Source organism: Cetorhinus maximus, chromosome 19 (assembly GCF_964194155.1).
Source record: "Cetorhinus maximus chromosome 19, sCetMax3.hap1.1, whole genome shotgun sequence".
Classification (NCBI taxonomy): Eukaryota; Metazoa; Chordata; class Chondrichthyes; order Lamniformes; family Cetorhinidae; genus Cetorhinus; species Cetorhinus maximus.
The window spans coordinates 29,375,341-29,401,635 of NC_135897.1; the positions used below are offsets into that span (position 1 = coordinate 29,375,341).

Genomic DNA, 26,295 nt, shown 5'->3' on the forward strand with positions numbered 1-26,295 from the left:
ATTCCCTGAGCTGGGATTGCGCTATTTCATGCATGTGCGCAAAAGCACGCACAGACCTCCCTGAGGCAAAGTGCCGCCTTGGAAATCGGTTGAAGTTATAAAAAAATTTTAAAGGTCAGAAAATATTTTCCTGACATGTTCCCTCATGTGACATTGTCACATGAGCTGGGACATGTCCATTACTTTTATTTAAAAATATTCCAAAAATTTTAAATCCCTCATGAAACCTCATCCCACCCGTGGATGAGGTTTCATGCTTTTTCAGAAGGCCACCTGGGCTCTTCACCTGCCCGCCAACATTAAGGTTGGACAGGCAGGTCCAAAAACCATTTCAATTACTTTTTTAATGACCTCAATAGGCCGTTGCCAAGTCGGTGGGTGCACAGCTGAGTCGGCTGCGCGCCCGCCAAACTGGAAATCTAAATGACGCGGGGAGACATCGGGATGCACGCCAGACATCACCCCGCGTCAATTTACATGTCGGCGAGCAGGCCCCACCCCCTTTCGCTGACCGGAAAAAGCTGCCCTGGGTGTCCTTGTACACCAGTCAATGAAAGTAAACAGGCAGGTGCAGCAAACAATTAGGAAGGCAAATGGTATGTTGACCTTCATTGCAAGAGGATTTGAGTTCAGAAGTAAGGATGTCTTACTGCAGATATACAGGGCCTTGGTGAGACCACACCTGGAGTATTGCGTGCAGTTTTGGTCTCCCTACCTAAGAAAGGATATACTTGCCATAGAGGATTCACTAGGCTGATACCGGGGATGGCAGGACTGTTGTATGAGGAGAAATTGGTTCGACTGGGCCTGTATTCACTAGAGTTTAGAAGAATGTGAGTGGATCTGGTTGAGACGCATAAAATTCTAACCGGGCTGGACAGACTGGATGCAGGGAGGATGTTTCCCCTGGTTGGGGAGTCTGGAACCAGGGGCCACAGTCTCAGGATATGGGGCAGGCCACTCAGGACTGAGATGAGGAAAAATTTCTTCACTCAGAGGGAGATCAACCTGTGGAATTCTCTACCACAGAAGGCTGTGGAGGCCGGGTCACTGAGTATATTCAAGAAAGAAATGGATAATTATTTGGATATTAGGGGCATCAAGGGGTATGGAGAGAAAGTGGGAATATGGCGTTGAGATAGAGGATCAGCCATGATCATATTGAATGGCGGAGCAGGCTCGAAGGGCCGAATGGCCCACTCCTGCTCCTTGTTTCTGTGTGACAGAGGGGAGAGTAATAGTGTTATTGGGTGGGCCTATGTTGACGGGAGGAAGTTGGTGAGTAACTTGGGGAGGGTAGAAGGTGGTGGAGCAAGTTTGACAAACTGACATTGTCCACATGGTTAGTCAGTGAGATCCCTCAAGGTGGGTGGAGGGTCTTTGCGGGTGAGTGGAGTTCAAGGTCAGCACAAGTGCCCGACTAAAGGGACACCCTAATAATTATGAAACAACTGGGTGTCAACCATGCTCATTTGTGTTCTCTTCTCTATGGTGAAGCCCGCATTGCGGCAGGTGTGTTTCCGACTCAATGGTCTCATAACATTCAAGATTCCAGCAAGGTGCAGAGCTGCCATTGATTCTGCGCCATTTTCCATCGGCTGCAGTTAGACACAGGGATGAAGGGAGGGAGGTGGATGCCTCCAAGGGGCACAGCTGGTGGACGGCACCCAACTCAACTCCAAACCTCCATCTTCCCAGGTGAACAGTCATGGCTGACAAGGGATCGTATGGTTAGTCTTCTATGCTGCCAAGGCAATGGTCTCTGTATAGAGTTTCGAGGGTAGTGGATCTAAGGAAAAGGCTCTGCGTGATGTTATTTGCACATAGCTCTCATCACCCTGGCCAAAGAGCAATGTCTCCATAAGCATTCATGTATGAATGAGAGGAACACCCATCTCTAGTCCTCCAAGATGTCCTTTACCTGGAAGGGGTAGGGTAGGGGTGCCATGTCTAGATGGAGGCCATGTGAAGGGCTTAGCACTTGCCTGTTGCCTTTGAGATCCTGTAAAGGGCATGCCCACTTAATGTATCACTTCAATTCATTCGCACATGCAGGCTGCAGGCAACCATGCCATGGTAATGGCTCTCATCCAGATGGGGAGAAGGAAGGCCTGTTGGCAGTTGTCACAGGGTCAGGAGGAGCAAGGGCTTAAGCAGCAAGAGGCAGTGGGGCCTCAAGAAGGTCAAGATGCTGGTGAACAGGGTACACTGTGTCATGACAGCGGATCACATCCCAAATTACTTACAGTCATATTGAACTTTTTGAGAAGGTGTGCTTTTTAAAAAGAACATACAAACCAAAAGTTGGCTGAGAATGTGAAGTAACCGCTTGTTGGAAAATTCCCATGTGGATTATTCTTGACCAACTATTCCAGAGAGCATAGAATGTTGCACCTAAAAAGGTGTCAAGGCCTACTTCAGACAGAGTCACTTCAAAGGAAGAGATGCAATTCAAAAGACTGAACTTTAATCTCCTGTGGTTGCGGAGACAATGGAGACTGATTACCATCTCAGCAGGAACTATCTCTTGAGTTATATCTCAAATGTGGAAATGACCTGAATTGAAAGAAAGCAGATTCTGGGCGAAAGACATGTTTGTTTTTCCCTTCCAGGAATATACAAGAAAAGGACTTAAAAAGCCAGCTGCAAACCTGATTGGTGTGCTCTAGTTCTGGTGTGCTAATATGTGCTGAGAAGGTCACAGCAGAAGAACATCAACTAGGCACCCCTGCAGTTTGCTGGTAAAGATCTTCTTTCTCTCTCTGTTGCTGGAGGCAAGTCACAAGTCAGCAAAGCCACAATCAAAAAGTAAACAGGAATCACCCAACTTAACGTTTCACCATCTACTCTTCACGGACAAGCCAAAGATTGATTTGTATTTCTTTTATCTTTTATTTTTGGACTCAACTTCTCATTTCTAATCTGTGTGTATGTGTGTTGCATTTTAATTACTTTTTTTCTTGGTTTTTTAGTAACTAAGAAACTTAGTCTTTCTTTGACTCAAGAAAGCCTGGTTAAATTGGCTCCTTCTGAAACATAAATACATTTTGGACTGGGAAAAGGTATCCACAAGAGAAGGGATCCTTTTTAAATTAATCTTGTTGTGACCAACCAAGGGGGTTGGATAAAGAAGAGGAGCCAGTTCATCCTCCTCCACCCGAGAGCATAACAAAATTGGGGGTTCCATTCGGGAAGTTACCAATTTGGGGCATCTCATCCTGGATCATAACAAATTAGGGGACTTTGTCTGGGGACTGGTCGTTACAACTGCAACAGCAAGCAATGGCCTGACTATGGATGTATTGCAGGGTGGAATTTTCTGTGTCCGCTGGCATCGGGCGTGATCGGTGGCGTGAGCGGACAGTGTGGCGCGATCAGGTTTACAACGGCGGGAAACCAGTTCGTAATCATTCGCTCAGCCCGCCGACGGTGGGTTGCATTTCCCACCATCAGACGTCAGGAACCTCATTGTCATACATCGGCATATCATTATCAGGCCAGCCCACCAGAATCCCCCCCCTGCTCACTGCGGGATCGTCCATCCACGTCGACAGGAAAGCACACCAATGTGTTTCACAACAGCATATAAAAGACGTGCACTCGGCGGCCTGCACTTTGAGGGTAACTCAGAGGTGAGTACACAGTAACGTTGGTGCAGCGTTCACCAGAGTCGCCTGTTGGACATCAAGCTTCAGGGGTGTCGGGGTTCAGAGCAGCCCTGCTGTTGAGGAGAATGCTGGGGGCGGGGGGGGGTGTTTGGCAGCGGTGGTTAAGGGCAGCCATTGAATATAGCGCACAAGCACTCGGGGTGTGGGGTAGGGTGGACGAGGGAAGTGGCTGCGCATTCGGGAAACCTGTATAAAGTGACCATTCTTCTGCAACTGAGACAGTTCAGGTGCAGCCACGTTGATATGACTGGGGTCGGGCTTCTCGTTTATCTGCCCGTTTAAGCAACACAGAAATATCAAAGTGCCACCAAGTGCTCCAGAGCTTCCTGCCCCCACCCCCGGCACAGACTGCAAATTCATGAGCATTTTAGTGGACTGCAGAATAGTTGGACAACTACACATGTTGTACAATCTCCTCGCTAAAGCTGGCCATGGAGCAGTCACTGCTGGAGTGCTCACAGCCCCTTGCAATGTCAGCATCCCAGTTTGGACCATTGTCCCGCATGCAGCGCACTGATCTCTGGCCATCCAAATGGTGGCCAGCACTCTCCGGGAAGCATTAAGGGGCCATCATGCTTAACTAGGACAGGTTCTTAGTACACTGATGCTAACCACATGTCTCTCTCCTTCATTCTGAATGAGGACTACATCAGGATCATGGAGCCTGGTGAACTAGCTGTGTGCCTGATGGCCTACAGAAAGCGAAGACGACAGAGGAGAGAGTGACTGAGGTTCCTGCCTGCACAGAGAAAGGAGCAGCACCCTCAGGAAGAAGGGGCGGCGGGGGCTCCCGCACACACTGCCCAAAAGTCACAGTGATCCATCGTGGGCCAGCACCTAGCGGCACCCAGGGTTTATAGACGCAGCCTTTCATTCCTGTAGATGGCCAAGAACCAGTCATGGGCCAAGTGCTGGTAAATGGTATTGGGTAGGTAGGTCAGGTGTTTCTCACGTGTCGGTGCAGACTCGATGGGCCGAAGGGCCTCTTCTGCACTGTGATTCTGTGATCATTGTCGCCGAAGAATTGGGAATTGGTTGGTCACATCTGCCAGCTGCTGCCACGGGGACATGGAGGGCATCCGCTGCCAGTGGCCGTGAAAGTGACCATGACACTCAATTTCTATGCCAGTGGCTCCTTTCAGGGCTCCACAGGTGACCTCTGTGGGATATCACAATCCGCCACCCACAAATGCATCCATGAGGTCACAGATGACATCTTTGTGAGGGCACACAACTTTGTGCATTTTGCCTGGGACCAGGACAGCCTGGATGCAAGAGCGATTGGATTCGCCCGGATCTCGGGATTCCTACAGGTGCAGCGTGCACTCATGTGGCGCTCAGATCTCCATCACAACACATGGTGGACTACACCAACCACAAGGGGTTCCATTTGCTGAATGTGCAGCTGGTATGCAACCACCAGAAACACATCCTGCAGGTGTGCGCATGGTTTCCAGGGAGTGTGCACGATGCCTGCATTCCCAGTCGCTCGCAGATCCCTGCAGTCTTCCAGGGTCCACAGAGGCTGCAGGGTTGGCTCCTTGGGGACGAGGGAAGAGGCCGTGGCTGATGAGACCTGTGCAGCGGCCTCCAACTGCAGCACAGCGACGGTATAACGAGGTTCATGCTGCAAATCGCAACTTGGTGGATCAAACCATCGGGATGCTGAGGATGAGGCTCTGGTGCCTGGACCGGTCTGGTGGAGCCCCGCAATACAGTCCACAGATGGTGGCACGCATCACCATCGTCTGCTGCACCCTTTATAACCTGGCGCTCCAACGGAGAGAAGAACTGGCTGAGGAGGAGATGGAGGAGCTGCATGTCTCCTCTGATGAGGATGAGGCTGAAGAGTTCCCCGGAGGCAACGATGATGGGGGTGAGGCTTTCACACTGGCCAGATGAGGCAGTCGCACTTGGGAGGCTAGATTTGTGGAGGATGATGACGACATGCAGTGAGATGACCCCATAGTTCCTCACACTGTATCTATGAACGTTTGACTCCAGCCTGGCTGATGGTAGCGCGCATGCCTTCTGTGAGAATGCTCCTGTCATGGAGTCACAGTGGAGCCCCTAATGGTCGCTCGATTGCAGGATGATGATGATGACATACACTCCATGAATCTTCAAATAGCCTCTGAGAATGTCTGACTTCTGTCTGGCCGAGGGCAGATCGCTTGTGCTCTGTGATCAGGGTCATATCATAGAGACACAGTGATGAAATTTTAGAAACATTTGCTCCTTTGTCGGCCTTCAGCACCTGAGCCCTTCAGGAGCTGGAGCACAGCATTCTTGGTCACAGATGCTGAAGAGATGGGGGCCACCCCCTCCTTAAAGGTGCTGAGAGCACACAGAATGACGGAACTCTGTGATGCGTGCCCACTACATTCTGGCAGCAATGACCAATGAGGTGCAGGCATCAGTAATGTGTCCAGGGAGTGTGAGGTTGGACCATCACTTTGGCCTAAAGGCTGTACAAAGCACAGGGAAGAGGCCCTGGACTGAGACACCTGCCTTTATCTTGTGCAGAAAGGTTTCACATCTGAGTGACACAAACACTGATCACCAGAACAAGGAGCCATAGGCAAGGACACCTTCTAGGGAGCTTATTGACAAGTGATTAACACCCATGCACAGGCTGTACAACTAATTCTCCTTAACTTTCCTAACCCTGCCACTACGTCTTGGTGCTCCCCGGACATCCACAGCGGAGGTGGAGGCAGCCTGCTGACTGCGGCGCCCTGTCCGTGATGACTTTGGCGGGCATCCTCAGTGGGGGCAGAGACTTGGAGGGCCCCGTCCTGTTTTCAGGGTCCTGCAGTGTAGCAGTGGCACCCTCCTCGGCCTGTGGAGCTGGAGCTGCTGAGGTCACAGGAAGAGGGGATTCAGATGGACCAGACACTCTCAGAGTCACCTGGGTGGATGGCCCCGGAGTGTGCATCTGCTGATCCTCCTCTCTATGGGCGCTCAAGGGCCCCGGGCTGACTCCCTGAGGAGCAGGGGTAGCTGGAGTGAGATCAAGCTGCCTGGCACCCCTCTCGCGTACACACGGTTGGAGGCTGACTATGGCATCAGTGGAGTTGAGCCCGTGCAGCAGTGCAGGAGAAACCTCCTGGACCTAGGCCTCCATGGCGGCTGCCGTCCTGCCAGTGTTGACCTCGGTGCGTTGGCATGCCAGCGCTATCACCTCAGACTGAAGACGGACGGACTCTTCCATTGTACCTTGCACTCTGAGGAGTGCAGTGGACACCCCTTCCTGATGTTCCCAAGCTTGCCTTTACAGCTCCAGCTACTGTGACATGACCGGGTCCAGACGCTCGTCATCTGACTCGGACTCAGGAAATTCTGGCCTCCAGCAGTCCTCCGAGTGCTGGACACCTGAGAAGTGCCTGGATCGGACGGTGTAATGTGCTCACCAGGTTGTGATCCCAAGGCTATTCTAAAGCTAGTCCCACTGAGGTGTGTGTCTCTGCGCTGGTGGAGGGTGTGGGTTAGTGCTGTGATAGGACTTCAAGGCAGGTACCTCCAGATTCCTCTTCAGAGGTTTCTTCGGGGCTTGAGCTGAGGCCCTGGGTCATGGACTCCGGCTGTTTGGCAGATGTGCCTGTGAAAGCAAGGAGAGATAATTAGTGGACGGCAGTGGCCTGTGAAACAGCATGGCTGTTGGATGGATGTTGCACTGCTGGATCCTCACTGTGTAGAACACCGCCAACCTCACCATCAGCACAGGACCGGTCCCGGTCATGGCCGACCAGCTGGATGGCTCTGTTTTCAAAGTCCGTGAGGACCTTGATTTCAGGCATTCCTCCACCAGTCTGTGACCACTCCCTCTTGTCATGTGCCAGCTTGTCCTTCATGAATAGAGATGGAGAGAGTGTAAGCACTTTGCCTGCCAGGCCAGATGATAAGTATGCCTGGCATGTGTGGGTAGCCATGGACGGGATGAGGACAATGACAGTGAGTGTGAGCGGTTGAATGATCATTCTTACATCGGCAGTGAGTGAGGGCCCTGTGGATGTGTGATGGGTTTGTGACTGTGTGAGTTGAGAGTGATGAGAAGAGTGACTTACCCTGGTGGAACAGAGGAGATCCTTCATCCTCTTGTGGTACTGGGTGGCTCTCTTGTTTTGAAGGGCGCTGGTGTTGACCACTGCTGCCACTGCCTCCCAGGCCGGGTTAAGGCTGTTGCTGCCCATCCTGCGGCTAGAGCGGGGGTAGGGGACATCCTGGCGGGCCTCCACGGCATCCAAAAAGTGCTTGAGGGATGCCTCGCTGAACCTGGGGGCTGCGGTCTTCAGCTTCAGGGCCATGTCTTCCGCGCAGCTGTGGTGGCCTGGAAGCACTGAGATGTGTGCTTGTGGCTGGACTTTAAATGTGGTGCCCGGTGTGATGCAGCAGCGGGGTGATGGCTGGCGGGCAAATGAGCCCCTGCCCGCCATTGAAACGGCGTGCTTCCCAAGAGTGCATAAATAACGTGGCGACGTGAAAACCTACCATCACGGCACTTAGTGCAAACCTGGGGTGATTCCGCCTGCAGGTTGTATCTTATCCGGAAACGAGCGAAAGGCAATGCAGGAAGCGCCTGCATATGTCAGAAACACAGAAAAATAGAAGCAGGAGTAGGTCATTCAGCCCTTCGAGCCTGCTCCACCATTCAATGTGATCACGGCTGACCCTTTATCTCAACACAGTACTCCCGCTCTCTCCCCATACCCCATGATGCCTTTTAGAGTCTAGAAATCTATTTCCTTCTTGAGCATGTTCAGTGACTTGGCCTCCACAGTCCTCTGTGGTAGAGAATTCCACATGTTCACCACCCTCTGAGTGAAGAGGCTTCTCCTCATCTCAGTGCTAAATGGTCCACCCTGTATCCTGAGACTGTGACCCCTTGTTCTAGACTCCCCAGCCAGAGGGAACATCATCCCTGCATCCAGCCTGTCCAACCCTGTCAGAATTTTATACATTTCAATGAGATCCCCTCCCATTCTTCTAAACTCCAGTGAATACAGGCCTAGTGGGCCCAATCTCTCCTCATACGACAATCCTGCCATCCCAGGAATCAGTCTGGTGAACCTTTGCTGCACTCCCTCTATGGCAAGTATACCCTTTCTTAGGTAAGGAAACCAAAACTGCATGCAATACTCCAGGTGTGGTCTCACCAAGGCCCTGTGTAGCTGCAGTAAGACATCATTGGTCCTGTACTCCAAGTCCTCTCGCAATGAAGGCCAACATACTATTTGCCTTCTTAACTGCTTGCTGCACCTGCATGCTTGCTTTCAGTGGTTGAGGTACAAGGATGCCCAGGTCCCTTTGCACATAAGATTTCCCAATCTATCACCATTTAAATAATAATCTGCCATTCAGATTTTCCTACCAAAGTGGATAAATTCACAGTTGTACTGCATCTGCCATGTATTGCCCACTCACTCAACTTGTCAAAATCGCCTTGAAGCCTCTTAACATCTTCCTCACCACTCTCATTCCCACCAACACCCTCCTCCCCACTCACATTCCCACCTAGTTTTGTGTCATCAGCAAACTTGGAAATATTACATTTAGTTCTCTCATCCAAATCATTGATATATATTGTGAATAGCTGGGGCCCAAGCACTGATCCCTGCAGTACCCCACTAGTCACATATCTCCCCCAGCTTCAGCTACTAATTTTGAACCAGTAGCAATCTCAATCATTGATTTACTAGTTAAGGGCTTAATGGACTGTTACAGTTAATAATAAAATAAGCATCAAATCATTACCATTTTAATGTGGACAAGTGGGCTAATGGAATTACTTTCTGTGTAGATCTGGTATTCTCCATTTACAGAGTAATTGTTTCCTTTCATTTATATTCAAGGTGAATATTATGGCAGTGCTGGCAGCATCTCTCCAGCTGCATCCTATTCACCTGATGCTAAACATCAGATACATAATATGTACATACTTGAATAAGGAAACAATTTTAATTTTAAGATTATTAATTTCATTTTCTTAGCATGTCCATAAAATTATTCATTATATAATCTGATGTTACGAAGAGGAGAGAGACAGGCAAACTAAAGTTCTTTGCTCACCAACCGTCCATAAGCAAAAGGTATTTTGAATTATTTTTAAAGTATGCTGTGGCGTGTTTTCCCAAACCTTTTATTTGTGATATCCAATTTACTGATAACTTACAGCAAACTCATGTTACAATGAACTTAGGTTAGTTTATTTCACATTCAAAACTTGGGGAGGAGTTTTCACAACTTCCCACTCCACGACGCGCGCACACACAGACACACAATGAAGCGGGGGATAGAAAAAAGAGTTTTACAGCTATGGATAGTAACAGCACAAGAATCACAGAAATGCATATTAGTTCATGTGATTCCTGGAGTCCGGAGTCAGAGTCTTATGAGGAGTTCTTTCGTGTAGGAGCTCGAGTTCAGCTGGCTGAAGACTGGAGTTGCAGAGTTCTCTTCACAGTCAGTGCTGATACTGCAAGATGACGTTGCTATACAGAGACTGGGTCAGTTCTGCAGGTGATGTTAGGAAATGTTCCAACAGAGACAAGCTTCGAGGTGCAGGCTGTTGTTCAGAATTGAGTTCTGCTTCTTGGGGCTGCATCTTCCGGTTGGCAAGTGGGAGGCGGGGCCCGCTTGCTGACGCATAAAATGACACGGGGTGACATCGGGCAGGCATCCTGCCGACCTGTCAATGGCCTATTAAGGCCATTAAAAAAGTAATTGAAATTATTAATGGACCTGCACGGGCGGGATGAGGTTTCATGAGGGATTTAAAAATTTCAGAATATTTTAAAATAAAAGTTATGGACATGTCCCAACTCATGTGACAGTGTCACAAGAGGGGACATGGCAGCGAAATATTTTTCTCATCTTTATTTAATGTTTTAAATCTGAGCCGATCTCCTTGAGGCAGCACTTTGCCTCAGGGAGATCTGTGCGCTCTTTCGCATGTTCCCGGCTCAGGGAATCACCCCCCTGCCCGCACAGGGAGCGCATAGCGCTTCCTGGCAAACGTCACGTTGGGCGGGCCTTAATTGACCCGCCCACGTAAAATGGCGTTGTGCCCCCGATTGGGGGCGCCGATCGGGAGCCCACCTGCTCCCGCTCATTCCCCCACCCCCCCCCAACATGGGGGAAAATGTTGCCCTTGGTGTTTTCCGGTTGGCTATTAAACAGCAGACTGGCTGTGAGGCCAAAGATGCAATGTTAAAACTGCCCAAAAAACCAGAGGCTTGGGTCATGTGACATGGCCCATTAACGGGTTAATTGCAGTTTAACAATCAGTTTCTGTGCTTCTGGCTAGCATCCATTCTTTTCCCTTAGGAAAGAGACAAGGTTGCTGTTAGCATCTCTTCCAACTTAAGTTTTGATCTCTCTCTTTTGCGAATGTTCAGGCTGGAGAGCCAGTTCATCTGCACTTCCACTGCTTTCATTGATTACAAGGGATTTGTACAATGAAGTATGAGATTCCACAGGCTGAGAGAGGAATTATTTTGTTCTTCTAGCTCCTGGTGGTGGCTTCCAGAACAAAGGGCCAATCCTGTGGTTATGTGACTTGTAGCAGCCATCTTTTTTGGTTCAGCAGAAGATCCATTTTGCAAAACCAGCAAAAAGATAAAGTTTTGGATTTCTTTTGATGTCATATTGATCTAACACTGAACAAATTAGAGCATGAATAATTTAAGGGTAGTCATATTGTTTTGCAGAACTTGCTAAGCTTTCAGTGCAAGTCCAGTTTTTCTGAATCTATCAGTATTGTCATATCACAATCCCTGCGCTATGGTCTCATATGTAAACTCTTCAAATAGTTGCTTGGTAGTACAGAACTGAGCATTGCTGAAAAAAGAGACATGTCAAAGCTTTTCATCTTGCACTCATCAGGACACTTCATAGGAATACCAATAAAGGGAAGAACAGCAATTTATACTGTATGAGAAGAGAGTGCTGATTGCTTGGCAAGCGGATTCTGATTGGTAGGAGCATTGCCATGGAGAATGCACCAGTGATGGTGACTGACAGTTAAATGTCAAACATTGCACCTGTTTCAGCTAAACAAAATAAGTGACAGCCATTCGATGACTCATTCCTCAGGGCAATGTCTTGACCAATGAGGGTCATGCTGCCTGGCTTAAATTTCAAACAGTGTTTGGCTGTTAACTGTTCATCACCATCACTGGTGCATTCTCCATGGCAACGCCACTACCAATCAGAACCCACTTGCCAAACAATCAACACTCTCGTCTCAGACAGTATAAATCGTTTTTTTCTTTTATTGGTATCCTTGCAAAGTGCAAGATGAAAAGCTTTGACATGTCTCTTCTTTCACCAGTAAGCTCTTCCAAGTTTATCAATATGCTTAGATCTTTGACTGTATCTGGACCTCCTCATTTAAAAAATGATTATAATAATCAATTTTTAATTTAATTGTGCAACTTTCTTACCCGGGGCTAGGAAACCCCATGTGTTTCTAGCATCCCATCATCCACACTGGAGCAGGGAGTCACATCTGAGCTTGGACTGATTTCAAAGGCTAGGTTTCTTGCCAATCAAATGGTGGTTTATTGAGATAAAAGCAAAAAACCGCGGATCCTGGAAATCCAAAACAAAAATAAAAATACCTGGAAAAACTCAGCAGGTCTGGCAGCATCTGCGGAGAGGAGCACAGTTAACGTTTCAAGTCCGTATGACTCTTCAACAGAACTAAGTAAAAATAGAAAAGAGGTGAAATATAAGCTGGTTTAAGGGGGCGGGGGGTAGAGCTGGATAGAGGGCCAGTGATAGGTGGAGATAGCCAAAAGATGTCATAGACAAAAGGACAAAGAGGTGTTGAAGGTGGTGATATTATCTAAGGAATGTGCTTATTAAGGGTAGAAAGCAGGACAAGCAAGGTACAGATAGCCTTAGTGGGGTTGGGGTGGGGTGAAGGGAAGGGATCGAATAGGCTAAAAGGTTGTTTTATATCTATCTTTTAGCCTATTTTGATCCCTTCCCTTCACCCCACCCCCACTAGGGCTCTTCTCCTCCTATGCTGCCAGACCTGCTGAGTTTTTCCAGGTAATTCTATCTGTACCTTGCTCGTCCTGCTTTCTACCCTTAATTAGCACATCCCTTAAATAATATCACCACCTTCAACACCTCTTTGTCCTTTTGTCTATGACATCTTTTGGCTATCTCCACCTATCACTGGCTCTCTATCCAGTTCTACCCCACCCCCTTAAACCAGTTTATATTTCACCTCTTTTCTATTTTTCCTTAGTTCTGTTGAAGAGTCATACGGACTCGAAATGTTAACTGTGTTCCTCTCCACAGATGTTGCTAAAACTTCTGAGTTTTTTCAAGTATTTTTATTTTTGTTGTGGTTTATTGAGCTTTGATTTCAGTAACCTAGCACACTTATTGAAGTAGTCAGAGGACTGATTTCCTCCATTTACCAAAGTTGAGAGAAAAATTGAGTGAATTTGAAATGGGTTTGCTGATCATTTTGCAGGCGTAATGCATTGCTCCAGGTGCCTCGTGAATGATTTCATCAGCAGCTCAAGGAGTTTTATGTCACTGAAGTATGTTACTCTTGGTGGGAAGTTTTATGTTATAATTTGAACATTTTATATTATGAAGAGCAATAAATCTTACAGCAATTGATGTAATTGTAGTTGAACTCAAATAAGTTAGTCAATTGCTTTTCAATTTCAAGGTCTGAATTTTTTTGTAGATTTTTTACTTAAAAGCTTGTGAGTCACAGTGATTATTTAAGTAATGTAACTTTCAGCGTGTTTCAATTTCTTGTGTACTGTGAGCATCAGGAAATTTAAAAATGTCTCAAATGGATTGTCAGTGTTGGCAATGCTGAGATAAGAATAGCTCTCTGTCATTTGCAGCTGAAAGCAGGAAATATTGTGCATTCAATACTTCTTGACACATCTGATAGCTACAGTGAGGCCAATCTCTCATCAGTTGCATGAAACATGACAATCAGAACATGTACTTGACAATGTAATAACTCATTACACATGTTCTGTTGCAAACATGTTATTGGGTGTGTTTTTAATTGTGACTTTGGATGACCCAGAAACAATGGAACAGAAATTGGGTGGTCACTACAAAGGTAGGTGACCCGCTCCATTTGATTACAGTCCAGGCAGTGAAGACAATGATCATCCGCATGGCATCAGTGAGTTCCATTTCTGATTAGTTGAGCTAAAATTCCCTTCATGTGATATGGTAGTGAGGGTCTTGCAGCAGGACACTGATTAAATGAGACATCTTGCCTATAAGTAACAAGTCAGATTTAAAACCAACACCCACAAAGATTTTCGAAAGGATGTGGTTGTATTGTGTATACCTCTCCATGTTTACACACTTCTTTACACTCACTATACCTTATTGTGTTGTTCCCTCTTTTTTCTATGGAACTTGCACATTCACCATCAGATAATGGCTTTTTTTCATTCACAGGTATCCTATTAATGATGACCATTTGCGACCAAACGGACGTTTATGAATTTCTGCCCTCAAAGAGACGAACAGATCTCTGCCACTATTTCGAAAGGTTCCAAGATCAGGCCTGTACAATAGGTGCTTACCACCCACTGATGTTTGAAAAGAACCTGGTGAAACGCATAAACCAGGGTTCAGATGAAGACATCTACATGAAAGGCAAAGTCACGTTACCAGGATTTGGAACATTCCAGTGTCCCTAAGACATGAGTTGTCAGTGTTTGGTTTATTATCCTGTAAACCTCAGCTTGACTTTCTGTTTATCACCTTTAATTTGCAGTAAATCTTTTTTGAATCTAGCCACATTAAGGGGTAATTTCAACATATCAGGCATGTGTTAACCTGGTGAAGTAGATTGCTTGGTCATTATAGGACCTACTTGATTTTCAACCCATTGAATACCATGAGCAAATTTTGCCGTTGGCAAGCAGGGGGCGGGGCCCGCTCGCCGACGCGTAAAATGACGCGGGATGTCGTCGGGTGGAACCCCGACGTCACCGCGCCCCATTTAAATTTTCAGGAAGGCAGGGGCGCAGCAAAATCAGTTGTGGGCCCGCCAACCTGTCAATGGCCAATTGAGGCCATTGACAGATCAATTAAAGTACTTAGTGTACCTGCCCGTCCAACCTTAAGGTTGGTGGGCAGGCCAGGAGCCCCGGCGGCAAACAGACAAAACATGAAACCTCATCTACGGGTGGGATGAGGTTTCATGCAGGGTTTTAAAATTTTTAATAAAGTTATTATGTTAATTATGAACATGTCCCATCTCATGTGACATTGTCACATGAGGAGGACATGTTAGGGAATTTTTTTTTTCTATCTTTAATATTTTTAAAAGTGTAAGCGATCTCCCTGAGGCAGCACTTAGCCTCAGGGAGATGTGCACTCTTTCCTGCACATGCGCGAAAGGGCGCACTCTCGCTTTTGGGGAATCCTCCCCGCCCGAACAGGAAGCGCATAGCGCTTCCCGGCGGATGTCACGCTGGGTGGGCCTTAATTGGCCCGTCCACATAAAATGGCGGTGGGGCCCGCATCTCCGGCGGGGATCGGCTCCCCGCCCGCCGGAGATTGTGTCGGACCCGCCCGCCCGACAGGCAGAAAATTCTGCCCCATGAAATGAAAATTGGACAGGTTTTACAATGAGCGAGTAACCCACTTCACCAGGTTAACCCACTTCACCAGGTTATCACCCAGGTGGATAAGCTAAAAATTACTGCCCTAAAATTTCAAAAATTCCTGAACTTGATTCCAAATTCTTGAATGGTAATTTAATAAAAGTATAATATCCTGGCAAACAAATTAAATTATATCCACAGGAATTGCCTGCCTAGGAAGCAGTTTGAGACTGTAAGCAATTTGTAGGTAGTATGCAAGGGCCTTCCATGATCTGTCCTGGGTCGTACAGTGTCAGAAAATGGCTGTAGCAATTCTTTAATGACACTTCGGGGGTAATTTCAACTGGGAGCCAAATATTTCTCGCCTGAAGAATAGGTGGCTGGTAATTGAAAATTAGGTGGCGCTGTGGTAGTGGGTGGGTGGGGGCTTGGTGGTTGCACCAAGTTAATCCAATTTTCAAAGAGCCCATCCAGTTTGGTGAGCAGTCTGAATGTTTCTTTCAGGCTGGAGGCTATTTATGAATGAAAATTTTTGTATTTGCAATTTTCAGACGCAAGTGGACATATGCTGTATCCACTGGTGCCAGGCAATGAGAGGCCTAACCAGCAGTCCTGAAAGGGACCAGAAAAGGCTTAAACAATTTTTTTTTTGGAGTACTATTATGGGGCTAGAAGGTGCAGAAGTGACAATGGGCTGTCGTAGTTTTGCACAGCAGAAGTGCTCCTCCTGACTCCACAAAATTGCCATTACTGCTACTATCTGGCCAATTTTCCGCCCTGCTACACCTGGTGAGCTGCATCTACAGCTGTTTGGAACCTGCAGCTCGCTGACTGCAATTAGATGAGGTGCAAACTTGAAAATGGCTGAGGCCTTCTGACTTCAGCTTTAGCAGGGAGGGATAGGGTGGGGGCAGGTGGTGCCACCTTGGCTGTTGTGCCGACTAATTCTCAGCCACTTCAGTCAGAGTTCGAAAATGTCCCCTTTTATTTTTAGTGTAACTGGACGTCTCTGAATAGTTTTTGTTAGTTAGTGAATAGTTTTGATTGATGGACGGTTAAAAGTTAAACTAAATCGCAATACAAGAAATACCATTTTTTCTTTTCCATTCTGAAAGTAACAGAAAAATTCCACCAAAGCAGAATGTTGCCTCGCCTGCTGAGTATTTCCAGCATTTTTTTTGTTTGTTTTTATTAACTATTGGGTAAATGCTTGAAGGAAGATTTCCCATTCTACAAGTACAAAGAGAACAAAGATATATGGACATGTGATTAACAGTCAGGCTGCAATCCCAATGATTTCAACGGACATGCCTTGACAATTATACTTGTGATATATTCTTAATCTTTATTTAAAGTATCTCCCCTTCATTTTTACTTTTTCATCAGGTTCTTTTGTTTGGCTTATTAGAAACCAGGAGCTGAGTAATATGCTCCAAGATCAGGAGTGTTTCCCATTTTATTATGGGGTGTAATGACATCGAGCGCCATTTACGATGTTTTTATGATAATACAGCATGCGGGCGTGTCAAAAAATCAGGAACCTACCTATGTTATTTAAATATCAATTTAAAATGCAATTGAGCCAATTAACTACCCATCTCACTGCAATAATACGGTCAGAAGGCAATAGTGTGCCTTCGGTGTAAGCTTTATGACAGATGGGGAATCCGTTTATTTTAAGGGCAAGCTTGTTTGGGCGTGTTTTATAACTGCAGTTGAGACTGGAATCTCAGCTTTGCAGTTCAAACTCCATTGACTGCAGGGACTGCTCATTTGAATGTGCATTGAAAAAAATATCCAAAATATCACAAAAGGACAAATCTCCTCTCATTCATTGGGGTCTTTTGACTGGACATTGAATATTCTCCTGTCCGTAATCCAGGGGTGAAGGGTGAAAACTGTGAGACAGATAAGGGTTGCGGTTTCAGTTGGAGACACAACCTCCAGTGAGGAGGAGAGAAGGATTAGGAGGAGGAGGAGGAGAATTAGTGTGAGAGGAGGAAGGGAACCCAGGGAGGCTCAGGATGCTATTGTTCCTCAGGAAGGCAGCAGATCAGCGCCAGACCCTGATGGTAAGGAGGAGCCAAGAAATCCTCATTGGAGGCACAGATGAACTTATGCCACCCCAAGGGTATACAACCAGCAATTCAGCTGCCTGCAACTGAGTGAGACTCAGTGCAGTAGAAGACTTCGGCTTTCAAGGGCAACTGTGACATCACTTTGAGATGCTCATGGGGAGATCTCATCCAACATGCCTTGGGAGCCACCTGTTACTTGTTGCATTGAAGCTGACAGCCGTGCCTTACTTCTTTGCAAAAGGCTTATTCCAGGCAGCCTGTGGAGACCCCCAGTGGCGTAACACAGCTTGCTGCACACCATTGCATCAGTGTGCTCGCAGATGCAATGTTCAGAAGGGCTGGGAATTACATCTCATTCATGCAGGCTGTCCAAAGTCAAATGGATAGAGCCTGAGGATTTACAGCGATTGCAGGTCTCCCCAGAGTGCAGGGAGCTATTGACTGCACGTACGTAGCCATTAAGGCTCCAGCTGGACAGCCATGCACCTTCATAAACAGGAAGGGCTTCCACTCGGTCAATGTGCAGCTGATGTACAACCATTACTTGCCCTCACCTGTGTCCCTGATGGTGGTGGCTTGCTGCTGTGCACTCCATAGATTGCCATACAAAGAGGAGATGCCCTGGGGGTTAATGACACGTCAGATGACTGCCAGATCTCTGAGATCGAGGACAATGATGAGTGGAGGGACCACGGCATTGCTCCTTCTGATGGCCCTGGCTGTGATCAGCTGGATGGCTGTGGCACCAGGGGTGCCTCAATATGGCAAAGGTTTTGATTGTATGTCTTGCCATTGCTACAGAAGGGGTTCGGTGAACTCTTTTTTTTTCCAGCGCTTGGCATGAGCTGGTCACGTTGATCCTATGCTGCACCCAGGAGGGCACCATGAGCAGCCTCACTGAACCTGGGGCAGCTTTGCCCCTTCTAGAATGCCTTTCCCCTTGCTCCGATGGCACAGACATCTATGCATGGAAATATGTAATAAATGTACAGCTCCTCAATGCCAAAAGCTGGGAGATGTGCTGATTTTTAAAATTTCTGCCACTTATGAAGATTGACAACGCTGGCAGAGATTAGCTAAAATTTAAATTGACTTACCTGGCCAGGCTAAAAAACGCTCAAATCTTCACTCTGTATAGTAGATGCACTCGAATGATCATCTGATGGGTCACCTGACACTGTCCCATACCAGGGGGCCCTTTAAATTGCTGGCCTTTACTTTGTTCTAGGTCACGCCCTGCAGCCTCATAGACCGGACACCCTGCCCTCAGCACTCGTTGGGCGGGATGACAGTCCTTGCCGCTAATTGCTGTGGCCAGGAAGTCGGAATGCTGCCAGCTACCAGGCGCTGAACCCACCCGTTGGCAGCATATGACTGTACTATTCAGCTCCAGTTTTACCTTTTTAAATGTCTTCTTGGTAGCCCCTTGAAGTGAGGAGGGCACTTGCCATGGAGTACAGCCCATAGCAAGAGCCTGAGCATGGAGTCTTTTAATGTGGGGAGGCCGTTGCACTGCAGCTACCACACAGTTCTGCCTGACCAGGAGACTCTCCCATTCTTACTGCCTGCCATAGGCATGTTGGAAGGATTTTTGTAGGTTGGTAATCAACCTGTTTGACCAGCACCTTCCGTGGCCACCAAGTCCCAGGGTGGGACTTGAACCTGGGCTTCTGGCTTAGATGCAGGGATGCACCCGCAGTGCCACAAGACCACCACGTTTCAAAATGTAACCTCATAGTCGCCAACATATGGATAGTTGGGGGCAAGACGGCAAAGATTTTCTCAGTTCGCTATTTATGGTAAAATGATAAACATAAATATGAACGACCAGTATACAATAACATAGGAAATCTTCCCCTTTCCAAGGAGCTAACACAGCCTTATATGCTATTTGGCTGAAGTAGCCCATTAACTGGAGGTCTTGTGGCACAGTGGGTAGCATTCTTCCTTCTGAGGCAGAGGCTCGAGCCCCACCCGAGGGCTTGATGACCAAGGAAGGTGCGTTCATAATGCGGCCAAATCCTTAAAGATGTTGGGTATCAAGCTGCAAATCCTTCCAACACACGCCAATGGCAGGCAGTAAGAGTGCGAGAGATTCCCAGTCAGCCACGTGATGGAAAGAATGTCAGAGCCTCGACCATCACCATCCATAGTTCTGGACTATAACATGCATGTAAAAGTGCATGTTTCCACAGCAACAGTTCCTTTGGACTCCCGGAGTGACGTATATTCATGCCTGCTGTCTGAATATTACCTGTTGAACTAAACATTATTTCATAAATTATTCAGAATTATGTAGAAAGAATCTGAAGTAACATAATTTAGGGACAGGTATTTCTGATTACACCACTAAATGCACATGAAAGTGATTCCACCGTGGTAGTGAACTATATAGATCCTAATGGAAAGCCTTGTGTATAGTTAATCTTAAACTTGAAATGTGAAATAATTGGAATGTACAACACAGGAACAGCCCATCCAATGGATCCACTTTCAAAATATTCAGAAATAACCTGTTGCACTAAAAAAGGGAGATTTTTGAGTTCTGCCTGAAGTAGCTGAAAAGTCACTATTTTTATGTTCTACATGAGCCTCTTCCCAGCCCTCTACATCTAACCCTATCAGCATAACCTTCTATTTCTTTCTCCCTCTTGTGTTTCCCCAGCTTCCTCTTAAATGCTCTGTTATACATTTCACCTATTCCTTGTAGTAGCGAGTTCCAGATTCTAAGCACTGTGGCATGAGAAGATCTGTTAGGTTTTTCTGATTGATGTGTGGGAAATTTGATTCAGTTGAAAGAGAACTTACCAGTACCCACTTTGCACAACTTTCCCAGGAGTACATCAGAAGACACTTTTACCACTTACTATCCCACTTGCACTGATTGCTTCTTCCAGTCAATCAATAAGCATTTGACCACTAACCATTTAATTTACTGTCATTTGTCACATCTTTTACAAACCACTGCTATAGTTTCTATCTCCACTGGCAACAGCACAAGAAATTTGCCTTAAAAAAAAACCAAAACTAATGAAAAAATTGCTGAATTATACTAGAGGTTTAAAAAACAAAGGTTTTGGAATTAAAATGAACTCATAGCCTTAATAAGACTTTTCATTTCTTTAAATTTTAATTGGTAAACTGTAATTTGTAAATCTAGAAATATTAGACATATGGAAACCGCCAATCTAAGTTGCCTGTTATAGTTTGTTGTGTTTTCAACCTGTAACCTAATCTCAGTGAAAGACGTTCATTAACATTGTCTTAATATCAAATCTGTATGAAGTGCAAGCTGGGTTATGACTGTAAACTATTTAACATCCTGTGCTGTAATTGTCATTAAAGAAACATTGAAAAATAATGGACTGATATTAGGGTAGCAATTCATCTTGGGTAGGCTCTTTGTATCTCAAACTGTAAATATTGTGATTTATTTTGCCTCTAGTGCAAGACATGGGAAAAGCCTCTATTGTAGATGTGGGAAATAAAATAATAGCTTATAGGCACAGTTTTAAGTGAATTCTTCATTGGTGAAGTATCCTTATCAGTGCATGTTATATAGAGCTATTGGTTTAATGAGGGGCTAATTTGATTGTAAAAGATATCTGCCAGATTTTGTATCTGTTAACATTTTTTCTACATAATATTCAACCAAAAATTTTAATAAATTACTGGATGGAATGTGTTAATAAGCAACATCGTGAGATATTTATGTTATTATTTCATATGTTCTAGACCACCATTTGCGAAGCCTTCCTAACTGCCATTTGATTAATAGGAACCACAGATCTCCTTGTTATGGGTAGTATTCAACAACGCCATTAACCTTAAAAGAAGGGCCTTCCAAAGATGAAATTAGGAGGAAGGGCTGTACAAACAAGACTTCCCTGTAAATTTTGGTGTAAAATATTGAATCACTTCTCAAGAAATCCTGATTCTCGGAGTTCAATGGAATCTCAAACAAGGAATCGTTTGGAAGATAAAAACAATGAGTTAAAACAGGTTATCACTTATGGACTAATGGTCTAACTTTAAAGAGATGAAAAAAAGTCTTATCCCCCACTGCCTCAGCCATTTGTTCACAAATGCGTTTAATTTCTCTTGTAATGTAATCTTATGTTGTTACCACTCCCAAATCTTTTTACTCTTTTCTAAATGCGGTTAAATGTGTAATTGCTGAAAAAGGGCCCACCGCTGTAACATTAACTTAGCTGCTCTCTTCACAAATGCTGTACAACCTACTGAGAGTTTCCAGCAGTTTTGTTTTCTTTTCTCTCGCCTTCAGTTTTTTGCTCCTTGTTTTGTGTTTAAAAATTCACCTGCTCAACTTGAGTTAAATCAAAAAGACAACAACTGGACTATTTCTCAACGCATTTCCTCTTTTCAATGTCATGAAGCTCTTTACCCTGAATAGCCAGGGCCAAGGTGTCAGCAAGTGCAAAAGGCCGTGACTTTGTAAGGAGGGAGTCCCTGGTATATATGTTGAAGAGGGCCGATGTGGGGACTGATCCCTGTGGGAGCCCATTATTGGATATGTGTGGGCAGCTGGTTTGACCTCCAAGGTGCACACGGAACTGTTGGCTGCTGATCATAGGCCAGAATCTTTGGGTTGACGTTCAGGGGTAGGCCCTGCTTGCCGACACGTAAAATGACGCGCAATGACATCGGCCATGCGTCCTGACGTCACCATGCGTCACTCTGATCCTCAGTTCGGTGGGCGCGCACTAGAGTCAGCTGCACGCCCGCCGAAATGTCAAAGGCCTATTAAGGCCATTTAAAAACTCATTAAAGTGATTAACTGAGCTGCCTGTCCAACCTTAAGGTTGGCGGGCAGGCGAAGAGCCCAGGCAGCCTCCGCATTTATCATGGAACCTTATCCACGGGCAGGATGAGGCTTCATGAAGGTTTTTAAACTTCAGTAAAAATTTTTAATAAAATTCATAGGCATGTCCCAGCTCATGTGACACTGTCACATGAGGGGACATGTCTTAAAAATTCTTTTCTTTCCTTAGTTTGATTTTTAAAAATTTAAATAATCTCCCTGAGGCAGCTCTGTGCTCTTTCATGCGCATGCCCTAACTCAGCCTACTCCCCCTGCCCGCACAGGGAGCGCTCAGCTTAAAATGGCTCACTCAGCTTGCCACATAAAATGGCGGCGTGCCTGCTCCCACCCAGGCACCCCCCCCCCACCCCCCACACCGATGGATAGATAATTCTCCCTGTAGAGTTGATTAGTTGTAAGGTTTTCACACAGCAGATGATTTTGGAGAGTTTCAGCAGCATACCTGTGCACCATACTGGGCTGGATTTTGCCATCGGTGAGCAGGGGACGGGGCCCGCTCGCCGACGCGCAAAATGACGTGGGATGGCGCTGGGAGGAACTCCCGATGTCATCCCGCCCCATTTAAATATTCAGGAAGGTGGGGGCACAGCAAAATCAGCTGTGCGCCCGCCAACCTGTCAATGGCCAATTGAGGCTATTGACAGGATAATTAAGGCAATTAAAGGCCCTGCCCGTCCAACCTTAAGGCTGGTGGGCAGACCAGGAGCCCCAGCGGGCTTCTGAAAAAACATGAAACCTCATCCACTGGCGGGACGAGGTTTCATGTAGGGTTTAAAAAACTTTAATAAAGTTTGAGTGAAATTTATTAACGTCCCATGTCATGTGACATTGTCACATTAGGGGTATATGTTAAGGATTTTTAAATTTTTCAATTTTTAATGTTTGTACAGGTGTAAGCAATCTCCCTGAGGCAGCACTTAGCCTCAAGGAGATGTGCACTCTTTCGTGCGCATGCACGAAAGAGCGCACTCTCGCATTTGGGGAATCACCCCCCCCACCCGCACAGGAAGCACATAGCGCTCCCCGCCAGACGTCACGCTGGGCGGGCCTTAATTGGCCCGCCCAGTTAAAATGGCGGTGGGGCCCGTTTCTCCAGCAGGGATTGGCTCCCCACCCACCGGAGATTGGGTCGGGCCCGCCCGCCCAATGGGCACAAAATTCTGCCCACTGTGATAGGCATAGGATAAGTCAATAATAGCATTTTCTGTTTTCAGAAAGAAAACTTTCACTGAAGATCTATGTTCTCTGGAACCTACTTCAAAAGAAGGAAGCTTCGGCCAAACAATGCCAAGGTTATTGTTTCAGCCTTCCACTTGAACAACTCGAAGACCGGGGAAGAACTTCATGTCCAACCACTCACCCATGACCAAATGCCAACATACTTTGCCATCACCCTTGACTGTATATTGACCTATTGACAACATCTTCAAAACACTGGAGCCAAGGTCAAGATGAGAGTAAATCTCATATGGAAACTGGTGGGTACCACCTGGGCAGCAGAGCCACCACACTATGCACTGCTTCACTCGCTATGGTCTACCCAACAGCAAAGACTGCTGCTCAGTCTCAGGAACTGCCACAAAAACATGGTAGATATCCACCTCTGAGAAGTCATGAGGATTATTGCTGGGATGTTGAGACCAACACAGCTCAAGTGGCTTCCTGTGCAAGAACACATTGAACCTCCTCATGCCCAAAGGAAATCATCCTTCTCCATAAAACGAAGGAGCAGAAGTAGGCCATTCGGCTCATCGAATCTGCTCCGCCATTCAATAAGATCATGGCTGATCTGATAACCCTCAACTCCACTTTCCTGCCTTTTCCCCATAACCTTTGATTCCCTTACTGATTAAAAATCTGTCTATCTAAACCTTGAATATACTTATTGACGCAGCCTCCACAGCCCTCTGTGGTAAAGAATTCCACAGATTAACTACCCTCTGAGAGAAGAAATTCCTCCTCATCTCTCTCTTAAGTGGGCAACCCCTTACTCTGAGATTATGCCCTCTGGTCCTAGACTCTCCCACGAGGGAAAACCACCTCTCAGCATCTACCCTGTCAAGCCCCCTAAGAATGTTATATGTTTCAATAAGATCACACCTCATTCTTCTACATTCCAATGAGTATAGGCCCAACTTACTCAACCTCTCCTCATCAACCTAGTGAACCTTCTCTGGACTGCCTCCAATGCCAGTACATTTTTCCTTAGATAAGGGGACCAAAACTGTTTACAGTATTCTAGGTGTGGTCTAACTAGTGCCTTATATAGATTTGGCAAGACTTCCTATTTTTATACTCCATTCCCTTTGAAGTAAAGGCCAACATTCCATTTGCCTTACCTATTACCTGCTGAACTTGTATGCTAGCTTTTTGGGATTCATGCATGAGGACCCCCAAATCCCTCTGTGCTGCAGCTTTCTGCAGTCTTTCTCCATTTAAATAATATTCAGATCTTCTATTTTTCCTGCTAATACGCATAACCTCACATTTTCCCACTTATATTCCATCTGCCAAGTTTTTGCCCACTCATGTAACCTATCTACATCCCTCTGTAGACTCTGTGTCACCCTCACCACTTGCCTTCCCAACTATTTTTGTGTCATCCACAAACTTGGCAATAGTACATTCACTTCCCTCATCTAAGTCATTAATATATATTATAAATAATTGTGACCTCAACACTGATCCCTGTGGCACTCCACTAATTACAGGTTGCCACCCTGAAAATACCCCCCTATCTCAATTCTCTGCCTTTTATTAGTTAGCCAATCCTCTATCCATGCTAATATACTACCCCTAAGACCATGGACTCTTATTAAGTAGCCTTATGTGTGGTATCTTATCGAACTCCTTTTGGAAATCCAAATATATTACATCTTCTGGTTTCCCTTTATCCTGCCTGTTACCGCCTCAAAGAATTCTAATAAATTTGTCAGGCATGATTTCCCCTTTGTGAAGCCATGCTGACTCTCCTTGATTATATTATGCATTTCTAAATGTTCTGCTATGACATCCTTTATAATAGACTCTAGCATTTTCCCAATGACAGATGTTAAGCTAACTGGCCTACAGTTACCTATTTTTTGTCTCCCTTTTTGAATAAGGGTGTTTCATTGGCCATTCTCCAATCTTCTGGGACTTCTCCAGAATCTTAGGATTCTTGGAAAATTACTACCAGTGCATCCACTATCTCTGCAGCTACTTCCTTTAATATCTGAGGATGCAACTCATCAGGTCCAGGGGACTTATCGGCCTTTAGCCCTATTAGTTTCCCTAGTACTTTTTCCCTAGATAGTTAATGTATTTATTTTCCCCCCCACCTCCTTTTTCCCCTTGATTATTTAGTATTTTTGGAATGCTATTAATGTCTTCTACCATGAAGACTGATGCAAAGTATTTATTCAACTCCTCTGCCATTTCCTGGTTCCCCATTATTATTTCCTCAGCCTCATTCTCTAAGGGGCTTATCTTCACTTTGGCCTCTCTTTTCCTTTTTATATATTTAAGGAAGCTCTTACTGTCTGTTTTTATATTACTTGCTAGTTCACCCTCAAAGATTATTTTCTTCCTATTTATTATTTGTTTGGTCATCCTCTGTTGGTTTTTAAAACTTCCTCAATCCTCTGGCTTACCACTAATCTTTGCCACATTGTATGTTTTTTCTTTCAATTTGATAAACCCCTTAACTTCCTTGGTTAACCATTGTTGGTTTATCTCCTTCCTAGAATCCTTCTTCCTCACTGGGATATGTCTTTGTTGTGAGTCATGAACATTTTCTTAAACATCTGCCATTGTTCTCAAAGAACACCACCAGCTGACGGCTAATGAAGCACTCCCACTAACACAAGACCACAAAAAAAATCCCACGCACTCCTCTGAAATCCTGTAGCCCCTGTTACAATACATTCCACACCCTACAAACTGATGGCAGCCCCACCTCTCGATGGCGCTCCTCCTATGACTGCAAACATCAAACACAACCTGGTAATTGACCCATGTGGTGAAGTCCCAGGTTTCAACCTTGCACAGAAAATCTGGACAACCCTCAATTGCTTGAGGAAGGGCCGGGGAAGAGGTGGCTATTTGCCCCACAA

The 26,295-nt window shown here is 45.9% G+C and overlaps 1 protein-coding gene across 10 annotated transcripts in view; it reads left to right on the plus strand.

Moving 5' to 3' along the window:
- LOC144693707 (beta-galactoside alpha-2,6-sialyltransferase 1-like) overlaps positions 1-24,569 on the plus strand; it is a 142,921-nt gene extending 118,352 nt beyond the window's left edge. For 9 of the 10 annotated variants that reach the window (XM_078563630.1, XM_078563625.1, XM_078563627.1 and 6 more), the window contains one exon: positions 14,124-14,606. In XM_078563630.1, coding sequence (XP_078419756.1) covers positions 14,124-14,368 — 245 coding nt within the window. In that variant the 3' untranslated portion in view covers positions 14,369-14,606. Of the gene's footprint in view, positions 1-14,123; positions 14,607-23,415 lie in introns of those variants that run through there. The other variant, XM_078563632.1, reaches the window with a different exon arrangement.
- The last annotated feature ends 1,726 nt before the right edge of the window (positions 24,570-26,295 follow it).